The sequence below is a fragment of the Quercus lobata genome, chromosome 6 (genome assembly GCF_001633185.2).
Source record: "Quercus lobata isolate SW786 chromosome 6, ValleyOak3.0 Primary Assembly, whole genome shotgun sequence".
NCBI lineage: Eukaryota > Viridiplantae > Streptophyta > Magnoliopsida > Fagales > Fagaceae > Quercus > Quercus lobata.
The window spans coordinates 41,472,284-41,490,113 of record NC_044909.1 but is presented as its reverse complement, the minus strand read 5'-3'; the positions used below and the strand labels follow the sequence as shown (position 1 = coordinate 41,490,113).

The 17,830-nt window shown below is 34.9% G+C and overlaps 2 protein-coding genes across 4 annotated transcripts in view; both read right to left on the bottom strand.

The window, feature by feature from the left end:
• Window positions 1-17,830, bottom strand: part of LOC115995078 (pentatricopeptide repeat-containing protein At5g39350-like) — a 28,216-nt gene that overhangs the window by 9,443 nt on the left and 943 nt on the right. The window contains exons 1-3 of one of the 3 annotated variants that reach the window (XM_031119501.1): window positions 14,761-17,830; window positions 9,033-9,143; window positions 8,537-8,940 (exon numbers count right to left, since the gene is read on the bottom strand). The exon at window positions 14,761-17,830 is cut by the window's right edge and continues 943 nt beyond it. In XM_031119501.1, coding sequence (XP_030975361.1) covers window positions 15,544-17,830 — 2,287 coding nt within the window. In that variant the 3' untranslated portion in view covers window positions 8,537-8,940; window positions 9,033-9,143; window positions 14,761-15,543. Of the gene's footprint in view, window positions 1-8,536; window positions 8,941-9,032; window positions 9,144-14,760 lie in introns of those variants that run through there. The other 2 variants (XM_031119503.1, XM_031119502.1) reach the window with 2 other exon arrangements.
• On the bottom strand, window positions 6-620 carry LOC115950300 (ethylene-responsive transcription factor ERF071-like). Its single transcript, XM_031067520.1, has one exon. The coding sequence runs from the start codon at window positions 618-620 to the stop codon at window positions 6-8; it is 615 nt and encodes a 204-aa protein (XP_030923380.1).

The following is a 17,830-nucleotide window of genomic DNA, read 5'->3' as shown; positions in this document are numbered from 1 at the left end:
TCCCACTACTGGGTGGGGTCATCGGCATTGTCAGGCCAATCCATCATCCATTGTTCAAGTTTCTTCATGGTAATCCCATCCAAAAGCTCATTCTCTTCGTCACTGCTCTCTGCCACGTCTTTCACAATCCGTGTATCACTCTCTGCTATCATCTCCACATTCACATTTTTATTAACCTCCCGAGCTTGTTCATCATGCTGATCATCTCTTTCAACCTCATGGTCTGACAATGGGAAATTAAGCTTGGCTCTAGGTCCACGGAACTTGATGGCAGCCTTATCGTAAGCCCTGGCAGCCTCCTCTGCGGTCTTGAAGGTGCCAAGCCACACTCGCTTCGCTTCCCTCGGGTTTTGAATCTCAGAAGCCCATTTCCCCGACGGCCTCTGCCTCACTCCCCTGTATCTCTTCTCATTGTCATCCTTCTTCTTCTTCTTCTTCCTAGTGTCGCTCGCCCCACTGGTTGAAGGCAATGATGATGCGGCAGTACAACTATCCTGGAGTGCTTCTAGTATTTGAAGCTGTTGTGGGGTGTGAGTATCGACCCCATCGGTGATCACGTGCTTGAAAGCTGACACCAAAATGTCGTGCTCTTCCTCCTTTGTTACTCGAATATGATGCATATTTGCATGAATGTAATTAATACGATCCTATAAGCGGTTTTTGGACAAATTGAGCTTTGTATGACGAGAATTAATGCAGATTGGAAGTGGGCACGTTGCCTTGTGTTTCAGCATTCGAATGCGGAGGAGGCGGGCACATTATCATATGCTATACTCATACTTTCTTTTTTTCTGGCTTAATCAAAGATGCTAAATCCATACTTAAAGATGTGTTAGGGATGGATTTGGGAAACCATTATGTAGTAAAAATTAAATGGACATAACTCACTTGAAAGCATGCATGAGACCAGGTCAAAACCTTGTAGGAAGAAGATAGAGTTTGTATTCTTTTGTCGGTGCAGTACACTCGTACGTAATGTCAGTACTTTTGGAACAAAAGCCCGGTTGCTTAGCTCCTGCTGGCTGTTGAAAAGGTCCAAAATGTCCAAACCAAAAATCATTCACATACTGTTGCTGATAATCCCGATCATGTCCTTGTCCATAGAGAAAGCAATGGACAAGAGTAACTCCAAGATTCGTCCAACTAGTAGTGACCACCAGGAGAGGACGAGGCCATCCATCCCCAATCATTGACGAAGCGTTACAAACAATGATGAGCCCTCGTACCGTTGGAGAGATATCTTGCCATTAACACCCTACAGAGGCGATATTGATACGGAAATAAAACCACCATTAAGGCAGCACCAACGGCTCGAAGAAAGAAGTAAGCACCTATATATACCTGCCCATAAGACTAGACCAAAGGTACAGAAACTCTAGCCTAAACACACTGATATTACAACACTTCTTTCTCTCATTCTAGCCATACTGACTTTAGCATCGAAGGTTTTGTGGCAAGCACTGCACTGGTGACCCATAATTCTTTTTTTCATCAGCCATTTTCTCAAGATCAGGTTGGCTGTGGACGACTCCACTCTGAATGATCATTTTAACTGACGATTTGAACATCATCAGCTACATATTGTGTGAACTAAGAAAATGCTTCACCATGTCTTTTTCTCCTACCATTTCATTCCACTCATGTGTATGTACTATGTAGCCTCTTTGCACATTCCATTCCCCACTCTTTCGTGCAAAAGAACTCTATTGTCCTGACCTAGTGACACTTTGTGTTACTGTTAGAAATATTGAAAAAATAATTAAATTCAGTGTTTTTAAATAATTTAATTTTCAGAATAATTGATAATTTATCATAATATTAAACCGGGTAATCTTGAGTTTGAAAGGTCTCCATTTTGTCTACCATTTAAAAAGATATTGAATAATTCATGCTTTCTATAAAATTTGAGACTTTTTTTTTTTTTTTTGGTTTTGTTAACGAGACTTTTGTTATTACTAAACAAAAATTAAAATTTGCTACAACTATTAAATGTCACCAAGTTAACTTTCAACACCTATTAATATTCATTCTTAGACTACATGAATATACAAGAACCTACTAAAATATAAAAACGATACTTACACAAGTATTGTTTTGAATCACACATACACACAACTTTAAACTATAAGTTCCGCATGCAACTAAGTTTCATAAACTACAAGTCCTATTTTAACACAATTGCACAAATACAAACTACATAAATATACAGTTTTATTAATATTCTTAGACAAGTAACACAAAAGAACAAATATACAAATCACATGAATACACAACTCAAGAACCTACCAAAACACTGTTATAATAATGTGGTCCAACATAATATTTTATGATGTCTCTATTATCATATATAAATAATTATTTAAAATTTAGTGTGAAATTATGCAATATTTTTATGATGTAAACTATTGGTGTATTGAAATATGTCTACTTGATTTAGTAGATTATGAATACATTCATTGTAGTCCTTGTCTTGACCATATCCATCATGAAGTAGCTTATTCTTATAGGTATATTGTTGGACCTTGATGGAAAGGTAGTGCAAGTTAAAATTGCTCAGACTATGAAAGACAATAAGAGCTAGTCTTTCAATAGTTGGTGCATAATAATCTCGGCGGTCTTTCCATAATGAAATCATGCACGTTGAGCATTGGCCTAAATAAATCTATCCTGTCATTGCCAGTAACTTGGCCTCCTATAAGAGGTGTTGTCATTATAGTGATTTTGGACATGAATGATAGATGAATCTATGCATTAGTATGGAGTTACAAAAGTAATGACACATTAATGAACTTCTTCATTAATGAAGTTATTTATTAATAAATGTAACATATCTGTTACATGAATTGTTATTACAATAGAAATGATTTTATAACTGGTCATGTCCTTTCTGAATATTATAAATATTGTCAAGGTCACACTTGCAAGGGGTGTGATGAGGAGAGAAAAGAAAACCCTTATTAATTCTGACCAGCTAGGGAGAGCATCCTAATTGCTTGTGAGGTCCTTGAATAATATAATTTAACATGTAAATTTCTCACATCTTATTTATTTATTTATTTTATTACACATGCACATGATACAATTGTTAATTGATAGATGTATTATATTCGTTTCTCTTGAATTACTCCCTAAGTAAAATTCCAACCGTCATAAGCATGTAGGCTCTGCTAATATTTATGATAACTTGTCTTTATGGCTAAATTTTTTTTCTTCCCTGTACATGTGATATTGTTATATGTTAAGTATACAATAAATATTTATTAATAAATGGTTGTAACAGATGCAGCATAACACCATTTAGTTAATTTAAGTTTTGTAGTGGGAGTTAGTTTTCTTCAAGTCTAGTCTTAGAAGTTAATACACCCATAATTCTTTCATTATTCTAAACTCAAACATGATGACACCCCTTCGGTTAATCACATGGATGAGATGGGATTTTGAAAGATTATATGTGTGTGTGTGTGTGTCAACGCCCCCTACGGATAGACACAGACTCTAATTTAATAGAAATAGATAAATATTTAAGGGATAAATATTAATTGATTAAATTCTTCCTTACACCCCTACACATACGGGATGAATTTAATTGGTTGAAATATTTGTCATTAAATATAAATTCTTTTATGTTATCAAAAGATATTAATAGCCAAAAGAATTGGATTTTAATACACATGTTATATGTGTTGCGTTTTACTGAGAGATAGCAAACTCCTTTGGTTCTTTGAAAATGGTAGATATCATGAAAAATTGTACACTTTCTGGACCCAATTATGTAGGGTGGAAACGTAGAGTTCATTTGTACATGAGGTTTTATGATTATAGAGCATCCACCTAAGCCCAATGAGGAATCTGTTGAGTCTGATAAAATCTCCTATATTAAATGGATTGAGGTAGGTAACAAAATGAAAATTTTCATGCTGGGATATATGATTGATTCATTGATGGTTAGCTATATGAATTACCCTAGTGCTAAATCCATAATTGATAGCCTGGAAGTGAAGTTTGGAAAGAAGTATAGTGCTCAGGAAAAATTCATTACATCTAAATTATCAAAATGAGAAGATGCTCGTCAACATATGATTAATATGATTGCCTTAACTAATGAATTAGCCCTTCAAGAAAGACCAATAGATGATAAAACAAAAATTCCTACACTTGATGACCTCTAATCTAAGGTCATGACTCAAGTGGATGCCAAATTGAGAGTTAACAAATTTTTAGTTAACATTGTTGAACAAAAGGATTTTGTTGCTAAAGGAAGCAAAAGGCTTAAGAAGAAAAGAAAATTCAAAAGTTATAGAAGTGATTGAAAAAGTAACAAGAGGACCTATGTTAAGCCTAACAAAATGAATTTTTGAGCTAAACTTGAAAAGAAAACTTACAAAAAGAATCAAGTTAAAGCTTAATGAGTCTAAAACAGACTTAAGGAGGATTGAAATTGATTGAGTCAACCAAATTGGACTGAATAGAAATTGTTTAATTTTTAAGGTGAACAAATTATCTTCATAAAATTTTAGAAAAAAAAAATTATACATTATGTTACAATATAAAATAATTATTTATTTCCACGCATCACATGGGTCTGCAACTAGTTTATACTTTATACTACAATCTAATGTTAAGTGCTTCTAACGCTGCTACAAGGTAAGTCATTGGCATTGTCAAGCCAATACATCATCCACTATTCAAGTTCCTCTATTGTAATATCATCCAAAAACTCATTCCCTCTTAGCCACATCCACTTTGCTCCCCTCGGGTCTCTAATCTCAGACGCCCATTTCCCCCATGACCTCTACCTCACTCCCATGTATCTCTTCTCATTGTCATTCTTCTTCTTCCTACTAGTGGTGTTGATGTTGGTCCCACCCAATGGTGGCTCCAGGAATTTTTTTGAGAGTGATCATTAAGAAACTTATATTAGACAAAATCTAATAAAAAGAGAACTTCATATATTAACGACAAAAAAAAAAAAAAAAAAAAAAAAAAAAAAAAAAAAACACACACACACACACACACATACACACACACATGCAAACACATAAAATCTTACAATTTCTTTCTACGAATTTTCTTATTTTGAAATTGTTACATGATAGTCTTATTATCAATGTTGCAAGCTACATATCTTTTAAAATTTTGGTTAAAGAAAATTTTTCTTAGACTTTTTATTTTATTTTATTTGTGTAAGGACCTAATATAGTAATATATTGTTAAGGGGACTAAAGTTTAAGGACAAAATTTAGCTACAAACTAAGTTGTAGCAAAAGGCTACAATTCTCACTAAACAAATTAATATTACTACATATTTTGCAAATCTAACCGTTGAATTAAATGTTCTCTATGTTCTTAAAACACATGTTAAGTTTCATGTCAATCGAATGTTATTTACTATTCGATCCATAAACTTATTTTTTATGTATAATTTTATATTACAAAAATTCGAAATTTAAACACTTGATTAATGACATTACTATTGATTTTTGATCTTCTTGAAATTTTACAAGTGTGGAGGATATAAAAAAAAGTAATTAAATGGTGGACTTGTTAAAATTCACAACCAATAATATATATATATATATATATATATATTGAATGGAGTTATAGCCTTAACTTACAACAAAGTTTGTTGCCAAATTTTGTCCAAAGTTTAGTTATGTTGGACCAAAAAACATTTAAGGTTGTCACAAAATTTTTTTAAGGATAAAAAAATCATAAATTTTTAAAATTTATACATAATAGTAATAATTTTTTCCGGACCCTGTGACCACCCTAAGGCCTGGACTCCATGTAGGGCCGCCAGTGGTTCCACCAGTTGAAGGCAATGATGACGTGGCAGTACTACTAACCCGGTCAACTTTAAGTTGTTGAAGCTGTTATGTGGGTGAGACCATCAATGCCACTAGTGATCACGTGCTTGAAAGCTGAGACCATAATGTTGTGCTCTTCGTCCCTTGTTATTCGAGAATTATGACGCATATTATTCACATGAATATTTCCTATACGCAGTTTTTGGACAAAATGATAACCCTCCTTTTGCTAGAATTTAATAATGACTAACAAGAATAATTTTAAGACACATTTCTGTATCACAAGTCGCAATCAAACAAACAAATTGAGTGTGAAATTAATCGTTTCATTGTATGCGTGACAAAATCTTTGTTTTTTACTGTCAGAATATCAGGCAGTTACATGGAACTAGCTAGTAGAAGAGAAGGACATGGCAATGGGATCTTAAAAAAAAAAGGAATTGCACTATTGCTTTTACGGCAAGTGTGGAGTCTACTTTCGCGTGAGAGAGAAGATTTATGTTTCGAAAACATAATTGTTTACGAGATTTGAGAGTCAGCAAAGAATCTTAAAAGCTCCAAATGATAGATATTGCTTTTTCTTTTCTTTTTTTAAACATAGATTTCCTTCTTCCGTACGGTCATACATTCAAGCCGCATTTTTTTTTTTTAAAAGCACATGCATTTACTTAGTCACCACACAAGACATTGTTTGTGATGTTGAAGAGAAATGGGTATGAAACCGTTATAAGAAAGAGTCCCAGTTTTAAAAAAAAAAAAAAAAAGTGTGTCTACAATGCTCACATGTACAGTGAAAAAAAATGTTTCACATTGCATCTTTTTAAGAGTATTTTCGGCCGTTTTTTCAAATTTTAGTACTGTTTAAAGAGTAAACGGTTACTTTTACTTTTTATCTATCTATTTTTTCAGTTACATATTCCAACAGACTCTCTATCCTTTCTTTATCTCATTTAAATATTATTTTTTCATTCTTTCTTTTATCTTTCTTTATGCTTTTATAATATTTTTATAATATGAATTTAATATATTTATATATATATATATATTTAAATCTCCCAATAGTAAAAATTTTAAATTTTTGGATATTATTTATTTGTTTTTTTTTTTTATGGATTTCATGAAGCACTTACAAAACAATATAGTAAGTTGTTAGTTTTTATTAATTTGAAATTTATCAAATTTATGTTGTGCAAATCTTTTAAAAATTCTATGTATTTTGAAATTTATCAAACTTAGTCTTGAAATTAGCTCATTAACTTTTTTTCTAAAAAATTCATTAACTTTACCCGGTTTTTGGGTTTGTTATTATTATTATTATTTTAGTGAATTTGATTTATTATTATCATTAGCTCATTTTTTAATTCCTTTCAAATTTAATTAACCCCATTTTTCCACCACACAAGCAACCCACTTTTCCACCTACACAGTACTTGTTAATTTCTCACCACACATTTCTTGCACTATTTTGTAATCCTACAGACTAGTGACCACCACAGACCAAAGTTTATTATATGAAAATTTGAGAGAGAGAGAGAGAATCGTCCTCCACCGCCAGCAACATGCAACCCATATGGGTCTCTCTTTTTTTCTTTTTTTTACTTTGGGTAAATTACAAATTACACCTTTAAAATTTAAAGGTAATTGGATTTTACATCCTAAAGTTTTAAAATTTGGATTTTAGCCCCTGAGATTTGGTGATGTTTAGATTTTACACTTTGACATTTCAAATTTTAGATTTTACTCTCTAAAGTTTTGGAATATTTGGATTTTACACCCTAAAGTTTCAGAATTTGGGGGTGTAAAATCCAAAAAACCTTAAACTTTAGGGGGTCAAATCTAAGTTCTGAAACGTCAAGATGTAAAATTCAAATACCCTAAACTTCAGGGGGTAAAATCCAAATTCTAAAATTTCAGAGTGTAAAATCCAACCATCCCCAAATTTTAGAGGTGTAATTTGCAATTTACTCTTTTACTTTTATTGTTTTGATTTCATTTGGTTTATGAGAATATATATATATATATATATATTTTTTTTTTTTTTTTTTTTTGTGCGTGTGTTTGGACATGTTTTGCGTTTTGTAGACGTTGAGATAAAGAAGAGAGAAAGAGAGCGAGGAAGAAAGAGAAACGGAGGAAAGATGAAAAACCCATTTTTTATTCAACATGGTGATTATTTTATGAGAGAATAATATTTAGAGTTGTTACAATAATTGCAACAGTGCTCTCTTCTTCAAGAGAGCTGTTGTAGCAACTTTAAAAAAAAAAAATTTAGAGTTAAAGAGGCTGTTGGAAGATGTTTTTTGTGTGTTTGCTCTCCAAAATTAGGTTTAGAGAGCCCATTAGCGATGCTCTTAAAGCCTATTAAAAATCAGTTATTTATGCATTAAAACATAATTTTCATAGATTATGATCTAAGGTATAAAAAGACAAATTACATTGAGCAGACTAAATTAGTACATTATCAAATTCAATTTCAAAGCTTTCATCTTCATCTTTTGCATCCTAAAGATCAATTGCTGAACTTGAACATAGAAAGTGTAGGAATTTTTTTTTTTTTTTTTTTTTTTTTTTTTGCAAAAATAAGAACCACAACTGTTTTTTGGAGACTATGAATTTGAAAATGATCTATGCGACCTTAGTACTAAAAGCAAACTCAAATGCAATAGTAGAAACATGAATAACCAACACATATCGTGCTTGTTGTGCAAGGATTTATTATATGATTGAATTCACCCTTTACTCTGTCTATATATTAAAATTTTCCTACAATGGATCTGCCAAATTTGGCTGCGCAGTTACGCCCTTGCTTGAGGACCCAATTGTGTAATGCCTATACAATCTATGTATAACACCCCACACCTTGGCTAACATCTCATTTGCCAGTTCCTTATCATACCACACTGCCTAAACAAAAACTTTACACACTTCACTTTATCAAGGATCAAGCACAATTCCTATTAAAAAAATAAAAAAAATAAAAAAAAGGATCAAGTACAACAACCACAAACAACATTAAATTACTTTTATTTATACTTTCCCAATACTAGTCATATTTCCTCTTCATACTCTCAACCATGTCCTTCAAGAAAGGATCACCACCATTGCCACACATATCATTTATGTTGTTTTAAATCTACACAAATTTATTAAAATATATATATTAAAAGTGACAAACAAAGAACCTAAAAACCGTAAGCTCAATTATTAGATTTTTTTAGAACTCACCTGCAGTTGTGGGGTGGATGAAACTGAACCCGAAGGAGTGTTTGTAGTTGGCTCACTATTGCTGGGCTCATTTGGAGTAGTTGGGCTATATCAAGAAGAATCCACATCTATCTGCAAAACAATAAATCACACAAATTAGAAATCACATTCACACACTTCACACAAATTAATATGTTGGAATGCAAATAAATTGCATACACTTCACAGTTCACACAATAACAAAAGTTGAAGAAAACCTATCATTTGAGAGTATAAGTTATAACAACAGAAGTAGTCTGAAAAAGGCACCATTCTGTACAAAAGCATGAAGAATTAAAATATATTCTACGAATAAAGTATTTTTAATAAATTAAAAAACATGGGGTACCAAATTGAACAATTTTTTAAATGTGTAAGAGATATTTTATAATTTTTATTAACAATGATAGTACAATAAAATAATCTTCCCTTAAACCTAATAATGTCAAAAGGCAAGCTGCAGACTATGAGAAAAGCATAACAAATAACCAAAAATAGTTCCCTTTCCACCAAAGTTAAACTTTTAAACCCAAGACAAAAGTTCAACCAGGTCTAAACAAAATGACCATTTGCCTAATAAAGTTAATTTCCTTTTCTCCCAACCTTTCCTAATTCTTTGAGTTATGTGGCTTAATTGCGGATAGTTAGTTAGTTAGTTAGTTAGTTATTAGTGTAATCACAATAATACCCCTGTATTCTGTTAGTAGAGAATAACTGAATGATGTATAAATAACTACAAGTTGTAAAGGAACATCAAGAACTAAGAATACAGTCACTTTTGTTGGCCTTCCTATTCTCTATCTCTCTCTCTCTCTCTCACCACGACTGAAACACAATCTTCCGCCATTATCAATGAAACCATAGCTTCCCTTAAAACCACCTCAGATCAGCATAGCAAAGACCTTCAAGAAATCTACAAAATAACTCATATCCATACCTCTATCTTGGATGAAATGAGTCAACAACTAGCTACAATCTTACAGAAGTTGAATTCTGCAGAAGAAGATTATTTTTTTTGATAGGTAATAAGACTTTTATTAAAAAAATTGAACATCATGTTCACGATGGTGAACACTTTGAACAATGAAACAAATACAAGAAGATCAAGAGCTAAAAGAAATAGAAACTAAAAAATCAGCTACAGCAGTACAATTCGTACACCCCTAAATACGAGCCCAAGGAAACAGAGTACGAAAAAGTAAACATTTTAGATGTTCCAAAGTTCTCGCCTTGTCTTCAAAAATGCGGGCATTACGTTCCTGCCAGACTAACCACATTAAACATGCCGGGACCATGTTCCAAATGATTGAAAGATGCTTTCCAAACCAGTTTCTCCAAATAAAGAAAAAAGATTTCACTGGCCTTGGCATTACCCATTGAATCCCAAACACTGCAAAAACTTCACACCATAAGGCATGAGAGAACTTACAATGAAAAAGAAGGTGGTCCACTGATTCCCCATCACAACAACACAAGCAACACCTATTAACCAAAAACTGACCTTTCTTAATAAGGTTGTCAATAGTGAGTATCCCATCATTAGTTGCTGTCCATAAGAAGAAAGACACCCGTTTAGGCACCTTATTACACCATATACATTCCCAAGGAAAGGCATCAATGGTAGGACTAGATAATAGCTTATAAAAAGAGCGCACATCAAAAACACCAGATGTAGTCAATCTCCAGACCAGCTAATCATCCCCCTCGCCCCTCGGCATAAAGGAATAAATAAACTCAATGAATGAGTAGACAGTGGTTGCTTGCCAATCCTGAGGACCATGACGGAACAATAAATTCCAGCTCCTACCTCCTTCTGAATTTGATACAACCAAGTCAGAGACCCATGCTTCTTTAGAAACAGAGCAATCATACATGGAAGGGAATAGTTCCTTCAAAGGAGTAGGCCCACACCATGGGTCATGCCAAAAACTAACACGGCTACCCTCCCCCACATTAAACAAAATCTGGCTAAAGAACTTCTCTGTTCCTTCTTTAATACTCCTCCACATCCCACACCCATGAGTACCTCTTACCCCTTTAGTGCACCAACCTCCTCTTGCCTCTCCATATTTGTCTGCTATAACCTAACGCCATAATCTATGATTTTCTTTCCCAAACCGCCACAACCACTTCCTAAGCAAAGCCTTGTTAAACAGCCCAACTCTTCGGATTCCTAAACCACCACATTCAACTGGCAAACATACCTTATCCCAAGCAACTAAAGGATATTTAAAAACATCCTCTGAGGGCCCCCAAAGGAAATTCCTCTGAATTCTTTCAATTCTTGCAACCACAGCCTGAGGGATAGTAAATAACGATAAAAAGTAGGTGAGAAGACTCGATAAGGTACTTTTTAACAAAATAAGCCTACCTCCTTTCGACAGGTATAGACTTTTCCATCCAACCAACCGTTTCTCCATTTTTTTCAATAATAGGATTCCAAATTGATGAATCCTTATAGTGTGCCCTAAGAGGCATGCCCAAATATCTCATAGGCAGAGTGCCCGCCTTGCAGCAAAGGATACGAGCCAAACCATTCAAATCCCCAACATCACCAACAGGAACAATCTCACTCTTGCCTACATAAACTTTTAGGCCTGTAATAGCTACAAAGAAGATTAGCACCATCTGCACATATAATAACTGGTCCCTAGAAGCATCACAAAACAATATAGTATCATCAGCAAAAAGAATGTGAGAAATATGGATACCCCCATGTCTATGAGACCCCGCTTTAAATCCACAAAGAAAACCACCATTTTCTGTCCTCTTCAACAGTCTACTTAACACTTCCATAATCATAAGAAATAAAAGTGGAGACAAAGGATCCCCTTGGCAAAGACCACGAGAACTACCAAAAAAAACCTGCAGGAGATCCATTAACCAAAACAGAGAATTTAACTGTAGAGATGCACGCCTTAATCCACCTACTCCACCTTGCCCCAAAGCCCATCCTGTCCATAAGGTAAAATAGTGCATTTCAGTTCACATGATCATAAGCCTTCTCAATGTCCAACTTTATTATAACACCAAGAATACCACTCTTCAACCTGCTGTCTAAGCATTCATTAGCAACAAGAACCGAATCAAGGATTTGTCTCCCTCCCACAAAAGAATTTTGAGAGTCGGATATCAACTTATCCAAAACTCCTCGAAGCCTATGAGCCAACACCTTAGCCAATAGTTTATAAAGGCTGCCCATAAGACTAATAGGGCGAAAGTCTTTGATATTTACTGCATTAGTCTTCTTGGGGATCAAACAAAGAAACGTGGCATTAAGAGATTTCCCAAAAACACACTAACTGTGAAAATCTTTGAAGAAAGCCAATATATCTCCTTCTAAAACACTCCAGCATTTCTGAAAGAACGCCATGGTAAACCCATCTAGCCCAAGGGCCTTATCGCCTTCCGCCTCCTTAAGAGCCTTAAGAATCTCCTCCTTCTCAAACTCTCTCTCCAACATAGACCTTTCAGTTTCATCTAGACAAGCGAACTCTAACCCATCAATAGTAGGTCTCCAAGTTTCCAATTCCTGATATAATCTCTTGTTAAAATCCACCACCTAATCCGTAACATCTGACTCCTCCTCAAAGAGAACACCATCCACCTCCACCCCCCTAATCTGATTGGTTCGCCTATGGGAATTGGCAATTCTATGAAAGAACCGTGTGTTGTTATCACCTTCCTTGATAAAAAGAGCCTTGGATTTCTGCCTCCAAGAAATCTCTTCCAAAGGAAGCTAGAAAATCTATATTTGATTTAACCACCAACCTTCTAGCCCTGTCCTCTTGAGTCAACACCTGCATCTCTTCTCTCATGTCAATGTCTAAGAGCTCAGTCAAAAGACTCTTTTTCCTAAAAGCTACATCTCCAAAAACATGCTTGTTCCAATGCTTCAAATCCCTTTTAAGGGATTTCAACTTACAAGCTAGAATGTAACTTGGAGGTCCTATGAAATGATAACCATTCCACCAATGACGAACCTTATCCACAAAACCCTCTACTTTTAACCACATATTTTCAAATCTAACAAAACCATGAAAACCAACGTACCCCTGGAAACCACACAAATCACAACCTAGTTCCTACTCTGTCCTTGAAACTAGAGAATTCCCAAGATTTTCTGGAGAAGAACCAACTGCTTGGGTTTACAAAGCCAATCAGTACTCCAAGTACAACAAGATACCAGCTAACGAGCAATTACTAATGGCTTCCTTCCACATGGATGGTGAAGCTTTGGTTTGGTTCCCTGTTCACTCATAGTTAGCATTGCAAAGAAGTTAATCTTATCTTTTGTGGTCAGATATTGGAACTCCTAAAACAACTTCTTATATAATTTTGATGCATTAATCATGACTAGTTACTAATATCCACAAGAACAAACAAATTTTTAACTATAGCAATGTACATATTGATTAATAATGTAACACATCCTCTTAATCAATGCTTAACCCAACAAATAGACAACACCATAATTACCACTTACCAGCAATAAGTATAGCATCAAAACTGCTAAAACAACAATAAATTACCAATTTAGCATAAAAACCACATCCTTCAACCCAAAAATAAACCCCCCCACCCAAAAAAAAAAAAAAAAAGAATAGGCTTGGTTCAGACTTCTGAGGTTCAAATATACCAAACACAAATGAGCTAATACACTAAATCATCAACATAAATATTTATAAAAAAAAAAAATAAAAAAAAAAAAAAAAAAAAAACCCACATGGACACACACAAACATTAGCATAACAGAAAAACCTAAGCTATGAAATACCAATCACCAAATTCAGAGATAGATTTTAACTTAGATAAAACATCTCTGATACCATGTCAGAAAATATGTGATATAGTTTTAAAACCATTACAAAGTACATGAGAAAATATGAAAATTAATAAGGCATAGAGATTAAGAACAAGAGAAAGAGAGAGAACACAGAGAATGTGGTTCAGCCTTAAAACATCTATATTCACAGTGGAAAGTTCTTGATGGCCACATCTTTACTTTTAAACTCTATATCACAACGAACCCATCAAAGGGTATTTATAGCAGGCTAAATCCTAAAATTACATGACTTGGACTACAAGTAGGCCTAGGATTACTAAGCTCGCACTCCAAAAATTATTAGAATTAGTGAATTACTTTACTTGTACTCCAAGCAGGATTAGATACAATGAAATTGGACTAAATTTATATAAAAGACTTCGGCCTTGATATCTCTAACAATGGAAAATATCAAGATATATCACTAAAAGTTGTGAACCAATGATAGATTATTGGATTCACCTGATATATATAAATAAATAAATAAATAAAAACCCTAACTTAGAAGTTCATCTAGAGAGAGAGAGAGAGAGAGAGAGAGAGAGAGAGAGAGAGAGAGAGAGAGAGAGAGAGAGGGTAATAAATACCCTTTCAAGCTGGCAATAGATTAATCATTGGCCACCACCTCTAATTGTCAGTTTAATCGATTTGATTGGTATAATGAATACCCTTAGAAATTATGGTGGTGTTATTAAAGCCTACACAGTACTAAAGACCCAAACTTATTTATTAAACACTGCAAGAGAACTCATATTAACAATGGTTGTTATATGGTAAAAATGAAAACAAAGTGGGAAAATGGAAGAAAGCAAGGAGGCACAAATCATTCCTTGCAAGGAAATTCAATGATTTGCAACAATAATTGCCACATCTGAACAAACTTACCCATAACAACTATTGCTACAGCAGATGAGATGACAAGGACATGTTATGAAACATCCCCTGTCCAAGTCCAGACGCTTGCTTGTAATGAGACGTTCCCAAAGCCTTTTAAAACAATGACGTTGCTGCTGAGTTGGCTGAATGTCCATCATTTCCAAATGCATGTCCTTAGAAATGTCAAACTATAAAACCATGGCTGCTTTGGTTTGTTAGCAATAGCATAATTTGACTCCTGCACTACATTGAGACCACAAACTCTACGTGAACAAAGACATCACTTCATTTTTTCTTTTCCTTCGGTCACTCCAGTCCATTATCATATATGTAGATTTTTTGCTATTTTCATTCTCCCGTGTCTTGCAAAACAATTCAACTGCCATTTAGTGAGACTCATATGGCTGGTATGTTATACTTAAGCCCACACTCCATGATATTGACCACTTCTGGGCAGGCAAGAACTCATCTAGTGAGCCTTCACATCATGACACTGATACAAGTGTTTCCATTTGAGGAACCAACAGTAAATCGGGATCAAGAGAATCCTACATATCTGGGTTCTCTGACCAGATACCCAACTTAATTGGTATTGGAGACCCAATTTGGGATTTAGCTGACCAACAAAACATTATAGATATGGCGTCTCCCTTTGTACTGAACCTGTTGCTAGCAACATTGGACCACTATGAGCTACAAGATTTCTTGGAGCTTCTGTATCATATCACTTCGTGATATTGTGCATGAATCTTTCCAGCTTAATCAACCCACAACATAATTCAGGACAATGCCTCATCTTGGAAGTCCATTTCCCACAATTAGACTAAATCCATGCAGTTTTCTCAACTTTCTTCGTTCCATATCAGACCTCACTCTTTTGGCATCTGTCCACCTTCCAACTGCTGCATAAATATTGTAAAGTATCACATATGATCTGGAATTTTCTGGGTCCATTTCTAAGAGCATCCCACCAATTTTCTCTCCAAGTTCAACATTACCATGGATTCTGCAAGCACCCAACAAAGACTCAAGCAGGCTTACAGAAGGTTTACAAGGCAGTCCTTTAACAATTTCATACGCTTCATTCAAGTGATCTGTTCTCCCAAGAAGGTCAACCATGCAAGAATAGTGCTCCATTTTTGGTGCTATTCCGTATTCTAGCATAGAGTTGAATGCCATGCGGCCTTGCTCAACTAAGCCAGAATGGCTGCAAGCTGATAAAATATTCAAATAAATAACATCATCAGGTCTCATCCCTGAAAGTTCCATCTGGGACAAAAGGTCTAGGGCAGCTTCACCATCCCCATGCAACCCATACCCATTTATCATTACACTCCAAGATATAGCATCCTTTTCAACCAACCCATCAAACAGTTTCTCTGCTTTTAAAATGTAGCCACATCTTGCATACAAATCTATTAATGCATTACAGATGACCACGTATCTGTCAAAGCCCATGCGTATTAGGTAAGCCAGTACAGAATGAGTAAGATTGATGTTATTTATTTGAACACAAGCGGAAATTAAACTCAGAACTGTAATTTTGTCAGGCTGCAGTCCCAGTTGAAGCAAATCACAGAAGAATGCAACTGCTTTTATGGCATTTTTTGTTTGAACATGTACAGACATAATAGCATTCCACAAAGAAATATCCCCCTTTTTCCCCATTTGGAATACCAATAGACATAAATTTATATTTTCAAATCTGGCATACATGAATATAAGAGATGAAACAAGAGGGGTTTCTTTTACAACTCCTGTTCTAACCGCAAAAGCATGTATAGACTTACCCTGCAACTGTGTGCGGCAAAGAGGTAATATATTTAGCAAGGTTATGAAATTTGGCCTCTGATCTTCTCTTATCATATGACTAAATAAGACCAAAACCTCATTCTGTAAGTTGTGATATCGGCAGCCAGTAATTAGAGCATTCCAAGACACAACATTTCTTTGAGGCGTGACTTCAAAAAGTGACCTCCCAGCTTCAAGATCTCTGCAGTAGCAATACATGCTAATGAGGGCATTTAGTAAAGAAACATCAGAGGCAATCCCAGTTTTTATAGCAAAACCATGAATAGCCATTCCTTGCAACAAATCTTTTCTCTCACTAAAAACAGGAAGAATACTTATCAGGGTAACCAAATCCAACTCCATGCCACCTTTATGCATCTGGTGAAGAAGAGCAGTAGCCTTCTCTACATCACCATTGTGTACATATCCAGATATCAAAGTATTCCATGATACAGCATTTCTTAGAGCCATCATGTTAAATAACTGAACAGAAGAGGAGAGCTGATGACAATCAGAATAAAAGGCCAATAGTGCGTTTGTCACCTTAAGGTCTGGGGCAAGTTGCTTTCTAACACTAAACGCATGGGCAGACTTGCCCAGCAAAACAGCCTGTAGCTTGGAGCAGGCAGAAAGAACACTAACAATGGAGACTGCATCTGGATTGCATCTAGCAAACTGCATTTCACGAAATGTGGCCAAACTTGCATACCATTGCCCATTATGCACGTACCCAGAAACCATAGAATTCCATGACAGGAGATTTCTATTGGACATCTGATCAAAAAGTATGTATGCTGAATTGACATCTCCAAGCTTTGAATACATAGATACAAGTGCTATTAACACGGGAAGTTGATACCCTGACCCATGCTTTATAACACATGCATGAAGGGATTCACCAAACCAAAGGCTATTGGAGTCCTCACATGATGGGATGATGGACACAAAAGTGACCAAATTAGGCTGCAAGCCAGCACGGATCATTTGCCGGAACATCTCAAAGGCTTCAAAATTGTTTTGCCTCTGTGTATATGAAGATATCATAGCATTCCAAATAGTAACATTCTTTTCCAGAATAAAATCAAACAAACTTCTAGCAGCCGATAAATCCATGTCAATAGCATACATTGAAATTAAAGCAGGCACCAAAAAATTATTTGAAAAATATCCAGATTTGACAGCAAATCCATGAAGACATTTACCAATATTTAAACATCCCAAACGAGAGCAGACAGGAATTACGCTGGCAAAAGTGCTGACATTGGGCTTCAAACCCATCACAAGAATC

Bases quoted from the DNA above. Each gene is read 5' to 3' on its own strand.
- LOC115950300 (XM_031067520.1), bottom strand. From the start codon at position 620: ATGCATCATATTCGAGTAACAAAGGAGGAAGAGCACGACATTTTGGTG.